General features: G+C 43.2%; 1 protein-coding gene across 4 annotated transcripts in view; it reads right to left on the reverse strand.

Moving 5' to 3' along the window:
- Window positions 1-2,128: 2,128 nt before the first annotated feature.
- The window catches only part of UPF1 (UPF1 RNA helicase and ATPase), a 31,794-nt gene continuing 18,053 nt past the window's right edge, over window positions 2,129-15,869 (reverse strand). For all 4 annotated transcript variants that reach the window (XM_061553793.1, XM_061553795.1, XM_061553791.1 and 1 more), the window contains exons 13-24: window positions 13,764-13,878; window positions 12,282-12,425; window positions 11,332-11,545; window positions 10,312-10,429; window positions 9,557-9,713; window positions 8,889-9,031; window positions 8,173-8,347; window positions 7,837-7,918; window positions 7,554-7,718; window positions 7,148-7,362; window positions 6,622-6,748; window positions 2,129-5,752 (exon numbers count right to left, since the gene is read on the reverse strand). In XM_061553793.1, coding sequence (XP_061409777.1) covers window positions 6,629-6,748; window positions 7,148-7,362; window positions 7,554-7,718; window positions 7,837-7,918; window positions 8,173-8,347; window positions 8,889-9,031; window positions 9,557-9,713; window positions 10,312-10,429; window positions 11,332-11,545; window positions 12,282-12,425; window positions 13,764-13,878 — 1,648 coding nt within the window. In that variant the 3' untranslated portion in view covers window positions 2,129-5,752; window positions 6,622-6,628. The remainder of the gene's footprint in view (window positions 5,753-6,621; window positions 6,749-7,147; window positions 7,363-7,553; window positions 7,719-7,836; window positions 7,919-8,172; window positions 8,348-8,888; window positions 9,032-9,556; window positions 9,714-10,311; window positions 10,430-11,331; window positions 11,546-12,281; window positions 12,426-13,763; window positions 13,879-15,869) is intronic.

Raw genomic sequence — 15,869 nt, forward strand, 5'->3', positions numbered from 1 at the left:
GATTCAACCACTCTTAAGCAGTTTATCCAAATGGATGAGGAATTTGGAAATTGGTAAAATGTTACACCAATAATGGCTAAGTGGATTTGCACGACCTGATTTCAAAGCATCTGAAAAAGCACCAGATAGTTCAATGTGAAAAGGGTTCTCAGTTCACTATTCTCATAAACCATCAGTTAGCACGGCTAACAATAAGGATGGCAATAAATATACAAACAGTTTGCATTTCTGTTTAAGTCTATCTTTAGATTAAGGGAGGATACAGCAATGGGCTTCATAAAGTTAAAGCGCATGTGCGTACATTTACATTAAGATTCACAATTCACCGGTTATTACTATTCTGCCCGTTATTGGCAGCCTGTTCTTTGCTGTTCTTGCCAAGGGCTCCCACTAGAAACGGGTTGCCTAATGGACATCTGGCTGAGAGTTACCAGCCAAGGCCGTGGAGCAGCACTGCCACCGCCAGTGGCCATGGCAAAGACAATGTGTGGGCGGCATGCTTCAGAGTTCCACATTGCACGTCTGACAGATGCACAAGTCTGCCAGCGCAGTTGGGCGTGGGGGGTGGAATGTCACCACTGGGAGTCCTGGGTAATTTTCCACGTGTGCCCACTGACACAAACACCCCCGAAGCCGCCAAGCCAAGCCGTACTCTCACGAATCCTACTTTTTGGCTTCTTACATCTCCCAAGTGCCGTTGTTAAATAACAAAATTGCATGTGCAGACGATGTTTCCTGCACATCCCTCCACGTAAAAAAAAAAGTGTGGATTCAATATATTTGGCGGTTGGACGTCTTGCATAGTTGTAATGTGCTATCTTATTCTTGGTTCTTTCGGTAAAGTCACGTAGAAGGGAAATAATAAAATAACATAAATATGAAACAATAAAAATTCTCACGACGTTTCGACTGCAACACAAGCAATTATCAGGTGTGAAATCCACAGCAAGAAAATCTGATGATTGCTTGTGTAGCAGTCGAAACGTCGTGAGAATTTTTATTTTTATATTATTTTATTATTTCCTTTCTACGTGACTTTACCGAAAGAACCAAGAATATAAATCCCTGCAGTCACGAAAGCTTTAAATCAAAATTTTATGCACTATCTTGTTGCCTGCTCACCTTGTGAACCGTCACAGCACATTGGATGCACTCACGGGGCGTTTAGTAGGATTGGCCAGACAAGAGGCTCCTGGTGTGAACCTCAAGTGGAAATTTGGTTCTAAAGCTTCTCATCTCCTGGATGTTTTCCTGCTGCTGCCGTTGCTTGACAACCGTGGAAGGAGGCACCGCGGCCCCATCACTGGTGCCACCTGGGGAGTGTTGAATGCTGCTTCAACCATTCACGTTGGTTTCCACCCCATCGTTGGTGCATCACCAATGCACGACTGATTAGCTGGTACAGAAAATCTCTGAGCCAGACTCCAAGTCCGAATTTGGGGTCAGCTGGAGTTGCACGAAATAAACCAAAACGCAAATTACAAAAAAAAACCTCCAAACTAAACGCTGTTCATGAGTTAGTTTGTGCAGTTAAACATGCATAATGCAATAACAATTCTAAATATATACTTAGCTACCCCACATTTAGTTTCTTTTACAAATAAATGATTCAAGCCTGTAAGAAAAAAAACTTCATCCTGCCACATCCAGTGACGCTCACAGCCTTCAAACTTTGCTTCAGGGTCATGGGAAGTGACTCGGGTTAAACTGTAGAACTGCACAGCCGAGGATGTGCACTGCTCACTGCAAGGTTAAAAGTGGCACGTTTTGAAAGAGTTTGATGGGGGAACATTACATAAGATGCGGTAGGAGCAAAGGTAATAGGGCAATATTATTAGGTATGATGTACACACCGTTTTTAAGAGACACACACAGGTCTTCTCCCAGAAGCCGGTGAACCAGTGACCCCAGAACCAACCTGCTTAGCGTTGCTTCATGATGAACATTGGACAAGCAAACACAACGGTAAAGTCAACGTACAGACTCGGGCTCTGAGAACCAACGACATTGCTTTTGAGCAGTCCGATTGCACTAACAAAAAGGCGGTGTGGATGCACAAATTAATCAATGCTTGCCATCTGTTATAGGTAAAATAATTCTGAATAAAAACAAATTTAATGCAATAAAATATTGAAACAAAGTTCAAACTTTATTTTCGACAGCCTAACACCAAGAAAAATGCGCCGTTCCAGTATGCAGCCACAAACACGAGCACAAATTAATTCTCGCAAAAAGGATAACCAGCCAGCATTGGTGAATCAGCTAAACGAGATCCTTTTCCGTGCAAAAAATGAAGTCAAATGAACCACATTACAGCTGCATTGTGAAAACATTCTGTGTAACTTAGAATTTTAGTTTTTATTTTGCTACAAAATATAAGGAGTTGCTTTTTTCTAATTTGAGATAAAGTTGGTGACCAAAACATACTTTAACTATTTGCTATATCCAATCTGACAGATAAAAAAGCTTTGGAAAAATCTTGCAAAGCAAGGTTTCATTTGAATGCATAATATAACGTTCCAATAGCAGGTATCAGCAAGCTATCTTATACAGCTCTATGATGAGCACAATGCAAGTTTGAACCCAAATTACTGTTCAAATGGATTTCAAATTGCATAATTTATAGAAATATAATTCACATTACAGCCCTTGCATGTATGGCCACTGTTAATTTTCTCAGCCTTTTGAATTTAAATTATCTTGCAAGTACAGAAAAATCCGTGACATTTTTTGAATATTTTATTTGCTTGTAAATAAATAAAATGGGCACGAATTCAAATCTACGTTCAATCTTAGTCTACATTTTAGTTTAGTCCTAGACCTGGATACTCTTTACGATAACCTGTAACCTCTTTCATGAAAAATGTTAAAGAGCCCAATTCACGTGGTAGTGAATAGTATTTTTTTCATCATTTGACAAAAAAATGGCCAAAAGCTGATGTTTCAGCTGTTTTGTCAAAATACGAATCTGGCCCAAAGTTAGTCTCCCCACAATCAAACGACCAATTGTCGATGCTCCTCTCGGTTAACGGCACAGCCAGTTAGGAGAACATGTAATATCCCTACGGCAGAAGCCTAAACGCGGCACTCCGCATCAAGGACGAGTCAAATCCTTTGGTTATCCTGAACAGCCAAGAGTGCAGCAGTGCCATGAAGACCATGCAGCATGTGGCTCATTCACCACAAACTCATTGTTGGACACTGCAGCACTGTTCAGTGGGCGCGCTGTGCATTCATGTCAAAATTAAGATCGACGCACAACCAAAAATTGGCGCTTTACGAGTTGACATCTGATCGTTCAAAAATTATTAGTAAAAACTGTTGTTCCTTTTAAATCTTGGGTGTTTGTGTAAGTCTTACAGTCCACAAAGCGTCAAACCCTCACATTAATTAATGTCCAGATTGTTGACTTCATTGCTCCAGTGCATTTTGCGAAAATATAAAGCGAGCCAAAAAATAAACACCACGTCACCTGTGGGTGGTGTAAGGCTGAGAAAATTAAAATGGCAAGACAGAGAAACGTCATCACATCGGTGTAAAGCAAATGATCTGACTGCCGAAACATAAAATGAAAACTGCAGCGACAGATTGACTACTGGCGAAAAAGCACACACATCAGCACAAGATATAGATTTTTGGAATCATCAATCAACTGTTTGACATTTAACTTCACACTTACTGTGTAACGTAAGATCTAATTTCAGACTTCCAACTGAAGTTAACCAGTGCAACATGCGGAGTTTAAGGTGCATAACATGGAGCTGCAAGCAAGTACATTGTATTCCAAGCTGCAGGCTCCTTGAGCAATGTTTAACATACGGCACTACGTAACCTTAGTTGAGATGCACAAGACAGTGTCGCACCATTTAACTTCAGCTTGAACCAGTGAAAGGATAACTACTTCTAAATAAGAAATCTGAGCAGGCTAATCTATTCGTGAAAGAAAATAGCCAGACAAAAGTAACACATACTGAACAGCCTCTATGCCCTTAAAATAAGTCACAAAGAACAGAAGCACACCGCACATTACTTTCAACATTCCCAAAGAACAAGAGTCTGCTGTTCCCAATGGTTCCATGCATATTTTGGAGCATCGCAACAACGACGGCGCTCACAGCTGCGAGCAGACGCAGGCTGCAAGGTGGCCCCTTGTCCTGCTACGGCCTCGCTTTAGGTGTAAGTGTTGAGAAGTCACAGAGATGGCCGACCAGAAGCCTTGTTCCAAACAGCTGGGTAGTGCAGTCCTAAGCCTAGAAATGTTGCTGCACAATAAGACAACTACCAGCGGATGTAAACGGTGGAAAAGATTCTGGCTCTTCTGGGGAACCTCGCCACAGTTGTACCGACATTAACGTGACTCATTCAACTTCAAATCAACTGGCCTCGCAGCCATGGTGAAACAACGCTGTGGTGGTGGCTGTCCCCATGATTTTATGAATGAGGTGCTTACGGAGATCAAAGTGGCAAGTCTCCACCACTTGACTAAATCAGTAATTCCTGCCAGTTTTTTTGTTTTGTTTGCTTCTGTCTCAAGTTCTTTGAAGGGGAACCATACCAAAGGCAGGTTGCTTGGACAGACCTCCGCTGCCAATTTCCACTGAACACCACAGGCAAGTAGACCATCCCTGCTTGGTCTCGTGCTACCGTTCGCTCGCTGAGCACCTCCCTTGTCCACGCTGGCCTCATGATTGGTGGCCCACGGTCTGTCTCTCTCCAGACTGCTCTTTCTGCGTCACCACTCCCCACCGTACAGGTGGACACACGCACCACCCATGGCAGAGCTTCCCCTGCTGCGGCATGGCCGAGCCTACCCTGTGCCTCGCACATCACGCGACTTGCATCCGTATCCGTAACTGCACACGCAACTGCCAATGTCAAGCCCAACACGCTGGCCTCTTGCAGAGTGATGCTATTAAAATGCCTTTTGTCTTTACATTTTAAAATTAAAAGAATTAAATAAAAGCAAACTGGAAGAACCGCTCCAAACAGATGAATGTATTATCTCAAAGCACTTAGGAGCTGGTCCCATGTTAGGTGAGATTTGCCTGCTTACCAAGGAACTTAATGCAAATTTATGAAAGAAGCAAACTACATGGGGTACTGTAGTCATTGAACTGTCAAGGACTTTGAGGCTGATGTGATTTACTCTGATTTACTCTGCCAAAGTCTAGTCGCTTATATGTGACTTTCAGTTACTAAAGAAAATAATAAAACAAAAATAAAATGTAAAACAAGGCAATGGTGGCGTCGACAAACTAAGCAATACAAGGGCATAGTCAATCCACCAGCTTCCACCTCTCCCACTTAATTGCTTTGACACTTCCTTCACAGCTGACAGGTCTAGCAACGGATTTTCTTACCGGCAGGGGCTTCCCTGGCCGTATGCACCCTTACCACGCGACAGCCGGGCAATGCCAAGGCACGCCAGGCGTTCCTATGGCGTCCATGCGTGTCGCGCCCACAGCTCGGGGCGACCGTGCCTCCTGGCGTGTGCGCCACCATTCCGTGTGTGCGCCACCATTCCGTGTGTGCGCCACCATTCCCCACCCCCCTATCGCATCCCTTCATTCGTGCGTCTGTCTGTTGGTCACGCGGTCCCTGTGGTCTGCCTCTTCCTCCTGCATTCCCCTCCTTCGTCAGTCCATTCTCCGATGGGTCGGTCGATGCGGCGGTAGCAGTTTTTCCTCGTTGTGTTTGCGATTTCTCTCTTGGTCACCAAGCCTTCTCCAGGCCCAGCTGCTTAGACCTACACCTACACAAATTAAGTTGATGTTGCATTACATTGCTCGGGCTCAGTGGTACGCAAACACATATACTGACACGGACTGAACATTTCTCACCATCGTCAAGTTTCCTCGAAATAATGCATTCTGGGTGAACATTTTGTTTCAGGCCACTGCTCAAAAGGTTAACGTACAGTTAATGACACTAGTGGTGAGGTATTTCCATCTGTGCTTGCACAAGGATGCCTAATACAGTCCTATTAAGTTTTATTCTGAAAAATATTGCATGTACATCTTACTGCTTGCCCGCTTTCCATTGATTGCAGCATCACAATTTTGCAAAACTCACAAAAAACAGCTATTCAAAATACAGCGACAGATTATAGATTCCCCTTTTAAAACCTCCAGATGCAAATCTTTCTAGGCCTATGTTAACCCCCAATAAATTGGCTATTAAATGTTTGAACTTAGCCCTACAATAGGTTGTATATGGAGGTTTTTAAGTGTGCTGAAGTAATTGACATCAGTTTTTCAAATAGAAAATGCAAATGTTGTAATTGAAAAAAAAAGCTTTTTGGAACGTTTTAGGTATGAGCACAGGATCGACTATATGTGTAACCACATTTCATCTCTCCAGCCATTCTAGAACATCATTATAATTGACATCCCTCACTCACAACTAAATGAGATTATTGTTCAAAAAGCGAAAAAAAAATCAAAACCAAAAAAACCTAATTCAATTATCAGATTACATGGCCAATTCCTTACACAAAGCAACAGGTACCAATACACACACACAGATGACACAAAACAATACCTGAACACTGCGTACACGTCCCACTGCACAACAACGAGATGCAGTGTACAACAGGGTTGGTCATTTTTTGGGGTCCCTCACCTGCTTTCTAGTACTGCGACAGCCCCGCCATGCCGCTGTGCTGATAGGCGCGCTCGCCTTGGTACGTCGAGTCCTGAGACAGCGCCACATCCATCTGCGACTTGAACTCATCCCCGAGGTAACTGTCCTGCAACACCAAAGGTGGTGGCACAGACGACGTGACGTTGCAGGACCGTGCAGTAGTTTCTTGGAATTACTCGAGTTACTCGAGGCAGCTTCAAAACATAGGTATCAGGCCAGGCCAAGCCAACATCAAGCAAACACGGCATTCTTAATATTCAGGGCTTTGTTTGAGATTAGTCATCTTCTTCATTCTTTGGTATGGCCGATGTAGCTACAGAGCAACAACTACAATTTCACATTCAGGTGATCGAGCCAGATAACTGCGTCAGGAGCAGTGGAATGTGTAGCGCTGCGACGTCTCCTCGTATTTGTGGATTTGGCATTGCGTCGTTATAGATTAGTCACAATGCGACGACCACACACAACGCTGACAATGACCGTGTAAACAATTGGCATAATTTACCTGTGAGAGTTCGGGCTGGGAGAGGCCCGGCTGACTCATCTGCGAGGGCTGACTCATGGACATGAAGCCCTGCGTGAGAGGGCCCTGCGAGAAGGGCTGCGAGCCCACGTCCTGGCTGGCCTGGCTGTCCACGAGGCCGTTGCCCGTGCTCCGTCCCGTTCCGCGCGGGCGTTGCTGTTTGCCCTTGCCTGGCTTGCCACGGCCCATCCCGCGGCCTGAAAAACACATGGGCGCACGCAACCCCCCACACGCAGCGACAACGCACGTAGCTTATATAACGGCTATTTTGAATAACCACAAGCGTGAAAACAACTCGCCACAGATCAATCAACCAATAAGTGATGCTGTCACCACATTTTCATCTTTTCATTGAACTGGACAGGCAAAGAAGCAAGAAGATGCCCACCCATTGGAGGTCCGTTCATCTGGCCATAATAGGCTGGCGGAGGCATCGGTGGCATCATCATGTTGAAAGGGATAGGCAAGTTAAAGGCAGCTGGATGTCCTGGATTGGGCCCAATCATTCCCATCTGGTCGTGAGTCTGAAAGTAACTGTTGTGTGGAGCTCGACCTGTACAGAAACACAAACGAAGAATTACCATCCGCTATCACAAACAGAAAACCATTCACAACGATCAACACCAATGACGTCAAGTTATTATTGCTGCTTCAAAAGAATGCGCTCTGACCCGGTCCGCTCCGGTCGTACACGCTGCCCGGAATCATGGCCTCTCTTGCATCATACATCGCCGTGCTCATGAATCGACCGCCCTGTATGCGCACACAGACAGAGCACAGAAACATACACCCCATTACTCCTTCCAGAATAAAACCTAACTTAATTTTCTCAACGTCACACTTCTAATGAATCCTGGACAAGTGCAAACACACTCACTAAATATTCCCAAGGTTTTGGCAGGAAATACTATTTCAGCCGTTCAATTGAACTGAATAATTACTTTTCTTGGTACATGTAATAGCAATTTATGTAGGCGTTGGTGGAGTAGCATGCTGTGACGACGTACGGGGTTGACGGTGTTGACAAGCTTGCGAGGCTTGCTGAACTGCATGAGGCTCTCGCGCAGGTTGTTCAGAGGTCCTTCGACAAGCACCTTCTGCTCCTTGTAGTAGTTGAGCAGATGGTTCCACAGAGGCTGCTTGGATAAAGCCTTTGGGTTGCCCACAATAATGACACCATACCTGCACGAAAGTCATCGCGACCACCATCGCAACCACACGCATGATTGTATTAAGCCAAATTAAACGTGTATAATATTATGATGCATGAGCATGTTGAGTTTTGAATCCGTTTAATCACTTGAAAGAAATAATCCATGAAGCATGCCGACATTGAAATGCCGTGTTACACGCGAGCCATTAAGCATCATGGCAATTATAGTTGCAATAAATGGACAGATGCCCGTTAAAGCCCTGTCACAAAAACACCGAATGACATTATGGTTTTACCCATAAAACTGTTCACATCATCATTTAGAACCCACTAAGGTGTACAACTGCATATTTTACAACCACTCTTAACAAAATATTAACTTTTTCGATTTACAGCTTTCGTGACTGCAGGGATTCATATTCAAAATCTTTACTTCCATATCAGAACACAATTTCAATGCTATACGTTGTGCTGTGGAGCACAGCAAACAAGAACCAAAGCCGTAAGCCTGAGTACTAAATTTCAGAGCACTCTGCGAACTATCAGAGGGGCGGGATGAACACGTCCTACTTGGCTCGCGTGAGGGCCACATTGAGTCGACGAGGATCGTTGAGGAAGCCGATGCCCTGGTGCTCGTTGGCACGAACGCATGACAGGATGATGAAGTCCTTCTCGCGACCCTGGAAGGCATCCACGCTGGCAATCTCCACCTCCTGCATGGTGGGCATTGACACACGAAATTAGCACCATTCGTAAAACGAATTGCGAGCGGTACTTTTATCCCGCTTTTCAATTTGCTGCTTCAGTGAACTTGCACGTAAGATAACAAGTCAATGAAATATAACAGGTTTTTAATAATGTCACAGAGAAACAATAAATTGCCACTTTTGCCAACTGGTGTTAACAAAATATAGGTTTACAAAGATACTCTTAAACACATTTATAGTAGGTGATGTTGGTTTGTGGGTAATGTCCGATCACGGACTCACAGAATGAGAATCAGTCGAGAAAGACTGATGAGGCTACCCTGTTTGTGAGGCAATGTGAAGTAATCGTATTATGCTTGCAATGGTAAGAATGGTAAGAGATGCATTGGCCATTTCAAGACTTGTTAACAATCTTCAAAAGTCGTAAAAAAATTCACCTAGAAAGATCCGAGTAAAGTGAACACATTATCATAATCAAAATATGTATTTATACTGGAGGAATCCAATGAGATGTCCAGTAGGTACACGCACCTGGTAGAGCTTGGCATGCAGGGAGCCGCTGAACTGCATGTACTGCACCAGGTACGAGCGCTGACCCTCATAGGGCGTGATGATACCGATCTGGTCTGGCTTGGCTCCAGCCTTCAGGAGGCGTGTTGTGATCTTCTCCACGTTCGAGGCCTCCGTCCTACACAACATTTGGCTTTAAGCACGAGCCAACAACACACACTCTCTCTGTTCGGCCTGGTGGCTTGGCGGTAGGGTGAGCAGCTCGCAATCGGAAGGTTATGGGTTCAAATACTGGGGAAGGGGGTTGAGTGGGGGGGTCTATACAACGACTGACACGTTGTAGGGAGTAAACAGTGGTTGCCTTATAGATAGACTCGTCCCCGCCATAGGAATGTGGAATTGCCGTCACTAGCTCAGGCATAAAATCACTTGACATTTTTTTAAATATACTATGATGTGCAACATCCGAGACTAAATCATAGATAGAAAAAAATATCCTGCGTACATTCAAATTGTTATTGTACATTTAGAAAACGTAACTTGTACATTTTCCAATCATTAGTCTTTAGTTTATGGTCACTGACCCCAAGAATTTGCTTTAATCTTACAAATGGGAAATACTGGAGAGAATATGTAGATATATAAAACGCATACATTTATTTTACATTGATGTAAATCTCGCACAGCATGTGGCAATATTAAGCCAGAGCAGACAATTGCATTGACCCCGCAGTGGGGTCAACATCTCTGCTCCTCATTAGCGAGTGAGACATCACCTGTTGAGATAAGAGGTGCCAGAGCTTGCTATCTCCTCCTGGCCTTGGGTCACATAGAAGAACATTGGCTTGTCAGGCTGAGTCCACGTGAAGTCAAAGCCTTTCTTGACACGCTCCGCTGAAACAAAAAGCCCATATATCTACATGTCAAGAAAATATTTTCGAAGCCCGCTTAAAAGATTAAACCCAATAAACAATCGCTAATATCTTGCAGATATGTACCTAAGATGTGTCCCGGTCTGTCCTACACAAACCTGAATCTTCGTTAGTAAAAGAATTTAAAAAACTCAGGTGCATCATTACAGCACATAGGTGACAAAACTGCTACATAACTCCCATGCTTTTCAATACATCAATGTAGTGACATCGCTATAATTATCTCACCCATGAGCATAACTTTAAAGTATTTTTTTGCTCATTAACAAAGCTTCAAACCTGTGGATAAACTAGAAGACAAAAGGTAGGTAGTTACAAAGATGTGCTATTTGTTTCTGGTGTTGCATCTTACTTTCAATAAATGTGACATTTTCCTCCGAGATGTGTCATCAAGATAATATGAAAAATTGGATATTTATTTACTTTTACAGTTTCCTATTAACAATACACTCTAAACATTTCTTGGCCAATTTATGAAATAATCCCACAACCTATGTTATTGTAGGCCATCTACGTTTCCACTTAGTAGTGCTGTAATCTAGATCCTGTTAATAAATCAACAATATGCCAATAGCCAAGGAGAACAATGTGTAACATCAGGAAAATAAAGCTGCTCAAACATGTTACCAAATTACAAACACATCCACTCTAATTTGAAAATAAGATCGCATAAAAACTGTACTTCATTCTAAGAGCTTTCTTTTTCAAAAATCTCTGTTGATTTGTATGGTTACACACACTGCCATTTTATGCCAAACCTACAAAAACATCCAGAATTAACTGCAAGGGAAATAAAGCACAACGCAGATCTGCTAAATTGAACACGAAGTCATGTAGAGCACAGCTGCGCGGAGTATTTTGTACCAGCAGTGACGCCGTTCTGAAGCGAGCCTTCGTAGAAGATGTTGGAAGGGAAGGCACTCAGCGCTGGGTGCATGCGGTACTGCACTTGCAGGCGGATGGGCCGGATGCCCAGCACCACCAACCGCTCAAACAACGACTGACATAGTCCAGCCTTGGCTGCCTTCTTGCACATAACCACGGGGCCCAGCTGGCAGTGGTCGCCCACCAGAATCAGCTACACACACAAAGATGCAGATGCCACGTTAGTAACACCCCTCCCTCCACGAGCAGCAACCACTTTCAACACAAGTCATATGTCTTGTCATAATAAAGGTCTTTTGCATTAGATCGCGTAAATATGTGTCCATACTCTTTGGTTTTTTCGGTAAAGTCACGTAGGTAAAAAAATATAAAAGAAATAAAAAATGAAAACAAATATTTTTTTTATTTATTTAATATATTTTTTACCTACGTGACGTTACCGAAAAAACCAAAGAGTATGGATCCTTGCAGTTACGAAAACTTCAAATCTAGAATATTTTAACGACACATTTATATATTTACGCGATCTAACCCAAAAGACCTCGATTATGGATGATATTGGTCGCGAAAGCCTACGTGTTAAACTCACATGTCTTGCCATTGGCATAAACCTCCATTCTGCCCTCACATTCACCGTGCCATCCACACAAAACAGGCTGATGTGTCAGAGGCACCTAACACTTGAAATTAACATTTTACAAAGAGTCTGCCGAAACAGCCGATTCACCGGTTACATCGCTCGGGAACATAAAAGTTAATTATCTGTGGCTTAAAAGGTCCCACCCGAAAGGCTGGCATTACTTCATAATGCCAAACCCAAATTAATACCACCGGCAACTATTTAACTTCTATAAATAGGCATGGCCTAATACTCTGAGGAGCGCACACGACCCTGAAGACACCAAAAGCTGCCACCTTTCGTGCCATACCTGCTTTGCACCGAGGACAGTGGGCACCATGCACTCGGGCTCCGTGGCCTGGGTGCTCTCGTCAATCAAAATGGAGCGGTACTGCATCTTGGCCAAACGAGGGTCACCGGCTCCCACGCAAGTGCAGCATATCACGTCTGCATTCTGAAAAACCAACGTTCTGCATCAACACACATTGCAAACGTGCCTTGCGGACATCAGGGCCACACGCATACACTTAAGGCTTGTTGCAAATGGCAAAAAATTAGGTGCAATGTGATTCATTAAAAAAATCTTGTTAGTTTAAGAATTGATAACAAGAACAAGTAATTTGATACAAGGGGATGCATATGCGGGTTCGTGAAACTGTTTTCTGTGACCGTGAAAATTAATGGTGAACATTGAAAATCACTTTGATGAAACGGTCTGGCTGTGGGGGTCTGAAAGAATAACTACGAACCTTAAGAATCATCCATCATCATCCAAATCATAAGAGAGCTTCAACCTGGCTCTATGAGCCTTACGCATGAACAATTCTCAGAATCCTGAAGGTGCCTTTGTTTAGGTCTCTGAGCCACAGCCTAAATATTCCTGAGTCTGGCACATTGAGCTTTGGGAATTAACAATGAACACCAAGATTTATGAATGTGTGTTAAACTAACTTTCTTAGCCCACTGTGCATTGTGATGCCAATGTCCAACGTGTGATTTGACTTTCTGGTAACAGGTGCAACTTATTACTCGAGATTAGGTAAAATTAACCAACAATATAGTTGTTTCTTTGTATTTTATACTTTACCCTCGAAAAAACAGCTATGTTACGAGTGTAGCGTGATTCTATTCATACTCGGCACAATTATTTTGTCTGAAGACATACCTCCTCCTTTAGGTACAAGAGAGAAATATCATTAAAAATAATTGGACGAGCATGTGGGCAGTGTCAAATTGTTACCGCAAGTGAAACCTGAAGACATGTCAGCATTTACAGAAACTTCAGCGAACATTTAAAAAAATCAATGGCTTAAATTTCGATTTAAAGCTTTCGTGACTGCAGGGATTCATCTTCTTGGTTCTTTCGGTAAAGTGACTTTACCGAAAGAACCAAGAAGATAAATCAATGGCTTGTTTAACCGGTCCCTTAAGAATAAATTGCAAAACATATTTGTCTTGCACAAAACTAAACAAGCGCATCGGAATGCGCCGCGACAGTTGGCGGCGTAATTCACATTTGAAAGTTGTGGGGGGAGAGCATGGGGGGTGAGAGCACCATTGCTGTGAGCGTGGGCATGTTGATCATGACAACGGTAGTTGGCATGGAGCTGTTTGGTGGTGGTAGAGTTGTGGGTGGGTAAATACATAAATGTTGTAACGTTTTGACCTGCCCCTACTAGATAGCTGTGAAAACGAGCTTTATAGCTCATCGGATTCGTCCAGTGTAAATAAATATTCAGATTCTGATTCTGAATATAGATGCTTGGTGCAGCCGTTTACTTTGTGCCCTCACCATCAGCAGCTCACGCTCCGCATTCCTCTTGAGGGCTCGGTACCGTTTCTCATCGGCGGAAGACAGCTCTCCGGTCTCATCCTTTAGCTGCTGCAGCTTCTGCAGCTCCGGCAAGCTACACCAAGAGCACAACAGTCCATGGTTACAACCGTTGTTAAAACAAAACTTAAATGATGCCTGAGAAACCACAAATGTAGCACGTCGATGATCATGCTACAAAATACAAATCCTCAAACATTGGGGTGAAATTAAAAATGTCAGAACAAATATGTAGCTCAATGCCAAGGTGTACTTTAGAAATATACAAAAATTATCATGTCAACTCATTGGCACATATACCTTATGTCCACATTCCCTGTAATTGTAACCAAATTCATAATATTTATTTTTACCGAAATCACCAAAATGTATCTATAATTTTGAATAATCTTGGGAAGTTTCCTTGATTCCTTTTTAAAATATACATTCACATGCAAAAAGTGGCACGGCACATCTTGTATTTACTTTCCAAAAGCAGCAAACCTAAGCACCCATCATGAATCACTTTGGAAATTGCATCAAAAGACTTTACAGTATGCAACAGTGGGGCAAAGGTACTTAAAATGCATGTCAACAAACTATTGGCAGACAGACTAAATTATAGATAGGTTTGCAATTGTAATATGAGAATATATCCGGCTCACTGACGTATCACAACTTGTCATGGTGATTGGCTCTGCCGGTCCTGGTTTACAGCCAATGGGGGAAGCCTGGGGGCATGGCCCTGACGTGATGGAAAGGTGACAGCTATGGGGATTGGGTCTGCTGGCTTTGGCCTCAGCCAATGGAGAGATGAGTCAGGGGCGTGGTCTCGGGAGCTGACGAGGGAGCCTGGAAGATTCGATGCAGGCTAACAAGGATTGGCGGAAGCGTACCACGTGACCCGGGTATTAAATAGGGAGGGAAACGAACGACACGTGGTCAGAACGGGAACGAACGGAGGAAGGGGCCACGCGGGAGCGGGGCTCCGAGTTGCCACGTGGCCGTGCGTCTCTCTCTGTCTATCTGTCCCCTTCACGTTGCCTATCAGCAGCGTGAAGTAACTAACCTAAAGTGAATAAAAGACAGATTCCAGAAGTCGTCTCAATGAGCTTTATTACACAATGATAACTTCATAACGTTACGTAACTTTGTTTGTTGACTAAACTTTTACATGTGCAAGATGTATGTATGCATGTTGAACTTCTTTTGCACCATATGTAGCCAACCATGATAATCGGAGGTGTGGGGGAAGGACAAACTAAACAAAAAACAGTTCTAAAATGTTTTGTTTCAATCAAGATTTACAAGCACATAGCTCCAGTGATATAAATACATGAAGATAAAATAATACTTGAATGCGTGAAAGAAGAGACAGCAGGGTAGAACTCACCCGTCCATATAGAACTCAGCGACCAATTTCATCCATAAGAGGTTTATTTGGGTTAGATCGCGTAAATATAAATGTGCCGTTAAACCCGCCACCACCCGACACAGCCAACTAGTAAGAGTTGTCACGTAAACAGAACATGCCAATTCATCACTAGTACAACACACCGGTGTGTTGGAGAGCAAAGCCAAAACATTTACAACCTGAGTACGACGTTTCTCCAGTAATTACAACAGCCAGATTTGTGGAGAAGTCCACCTGTTTCGTTCCTTATATAGAGGCATAGATGTGGAAACCACACTTCTGCGCTCTTGCGCAAAGTGGGGGGGGGGGAGATTAATGAGTCAACATACATTATGCACACGCATTATGCGAGCTCTTTGATCTTGTCCTTCCTGTCTATTGTGTTTATTAAAATAGCCCTACCAACGGTAATCCCTATTGAAGTATGGTGCTTGTATAGACATGCATTTAAACAACGTATTATTGGAGGATTTGCTTCCACGCAGCACAACGTCCGGTAGCTATCCGAACAGTTACAATTATTTTTCTTCCTTTCAATTTCGAAAGATTCTCTAATTAGTCTTGGCCAGTAGCAGCTCGTTTTGCACAGAACTTCAACATTATCAAAATCTATTGAGTATCCTTGTTCGGAAACGTGTTCTGCTACTGCTGACAGTTGTATTTGGGAGTATTTA

Source organism: Lethenteron reissneri, chromosome 18 (assembly GCF_015708825.2).
Source record: "Lethenteron reissneri isolate LAM-NWPU_2019-01 chromosome 18, ASM1570882v1, whole genome shotgun sequence".
In the NCBI taxonomy this organism is placed as follows: domain Eukaryota; kingdom Metazoa; phylum Chordata; class Hyperoartia; order Petromyzontiformes; family Petromyzontidae; genus Lethenteron; species Lethenteron reissneri.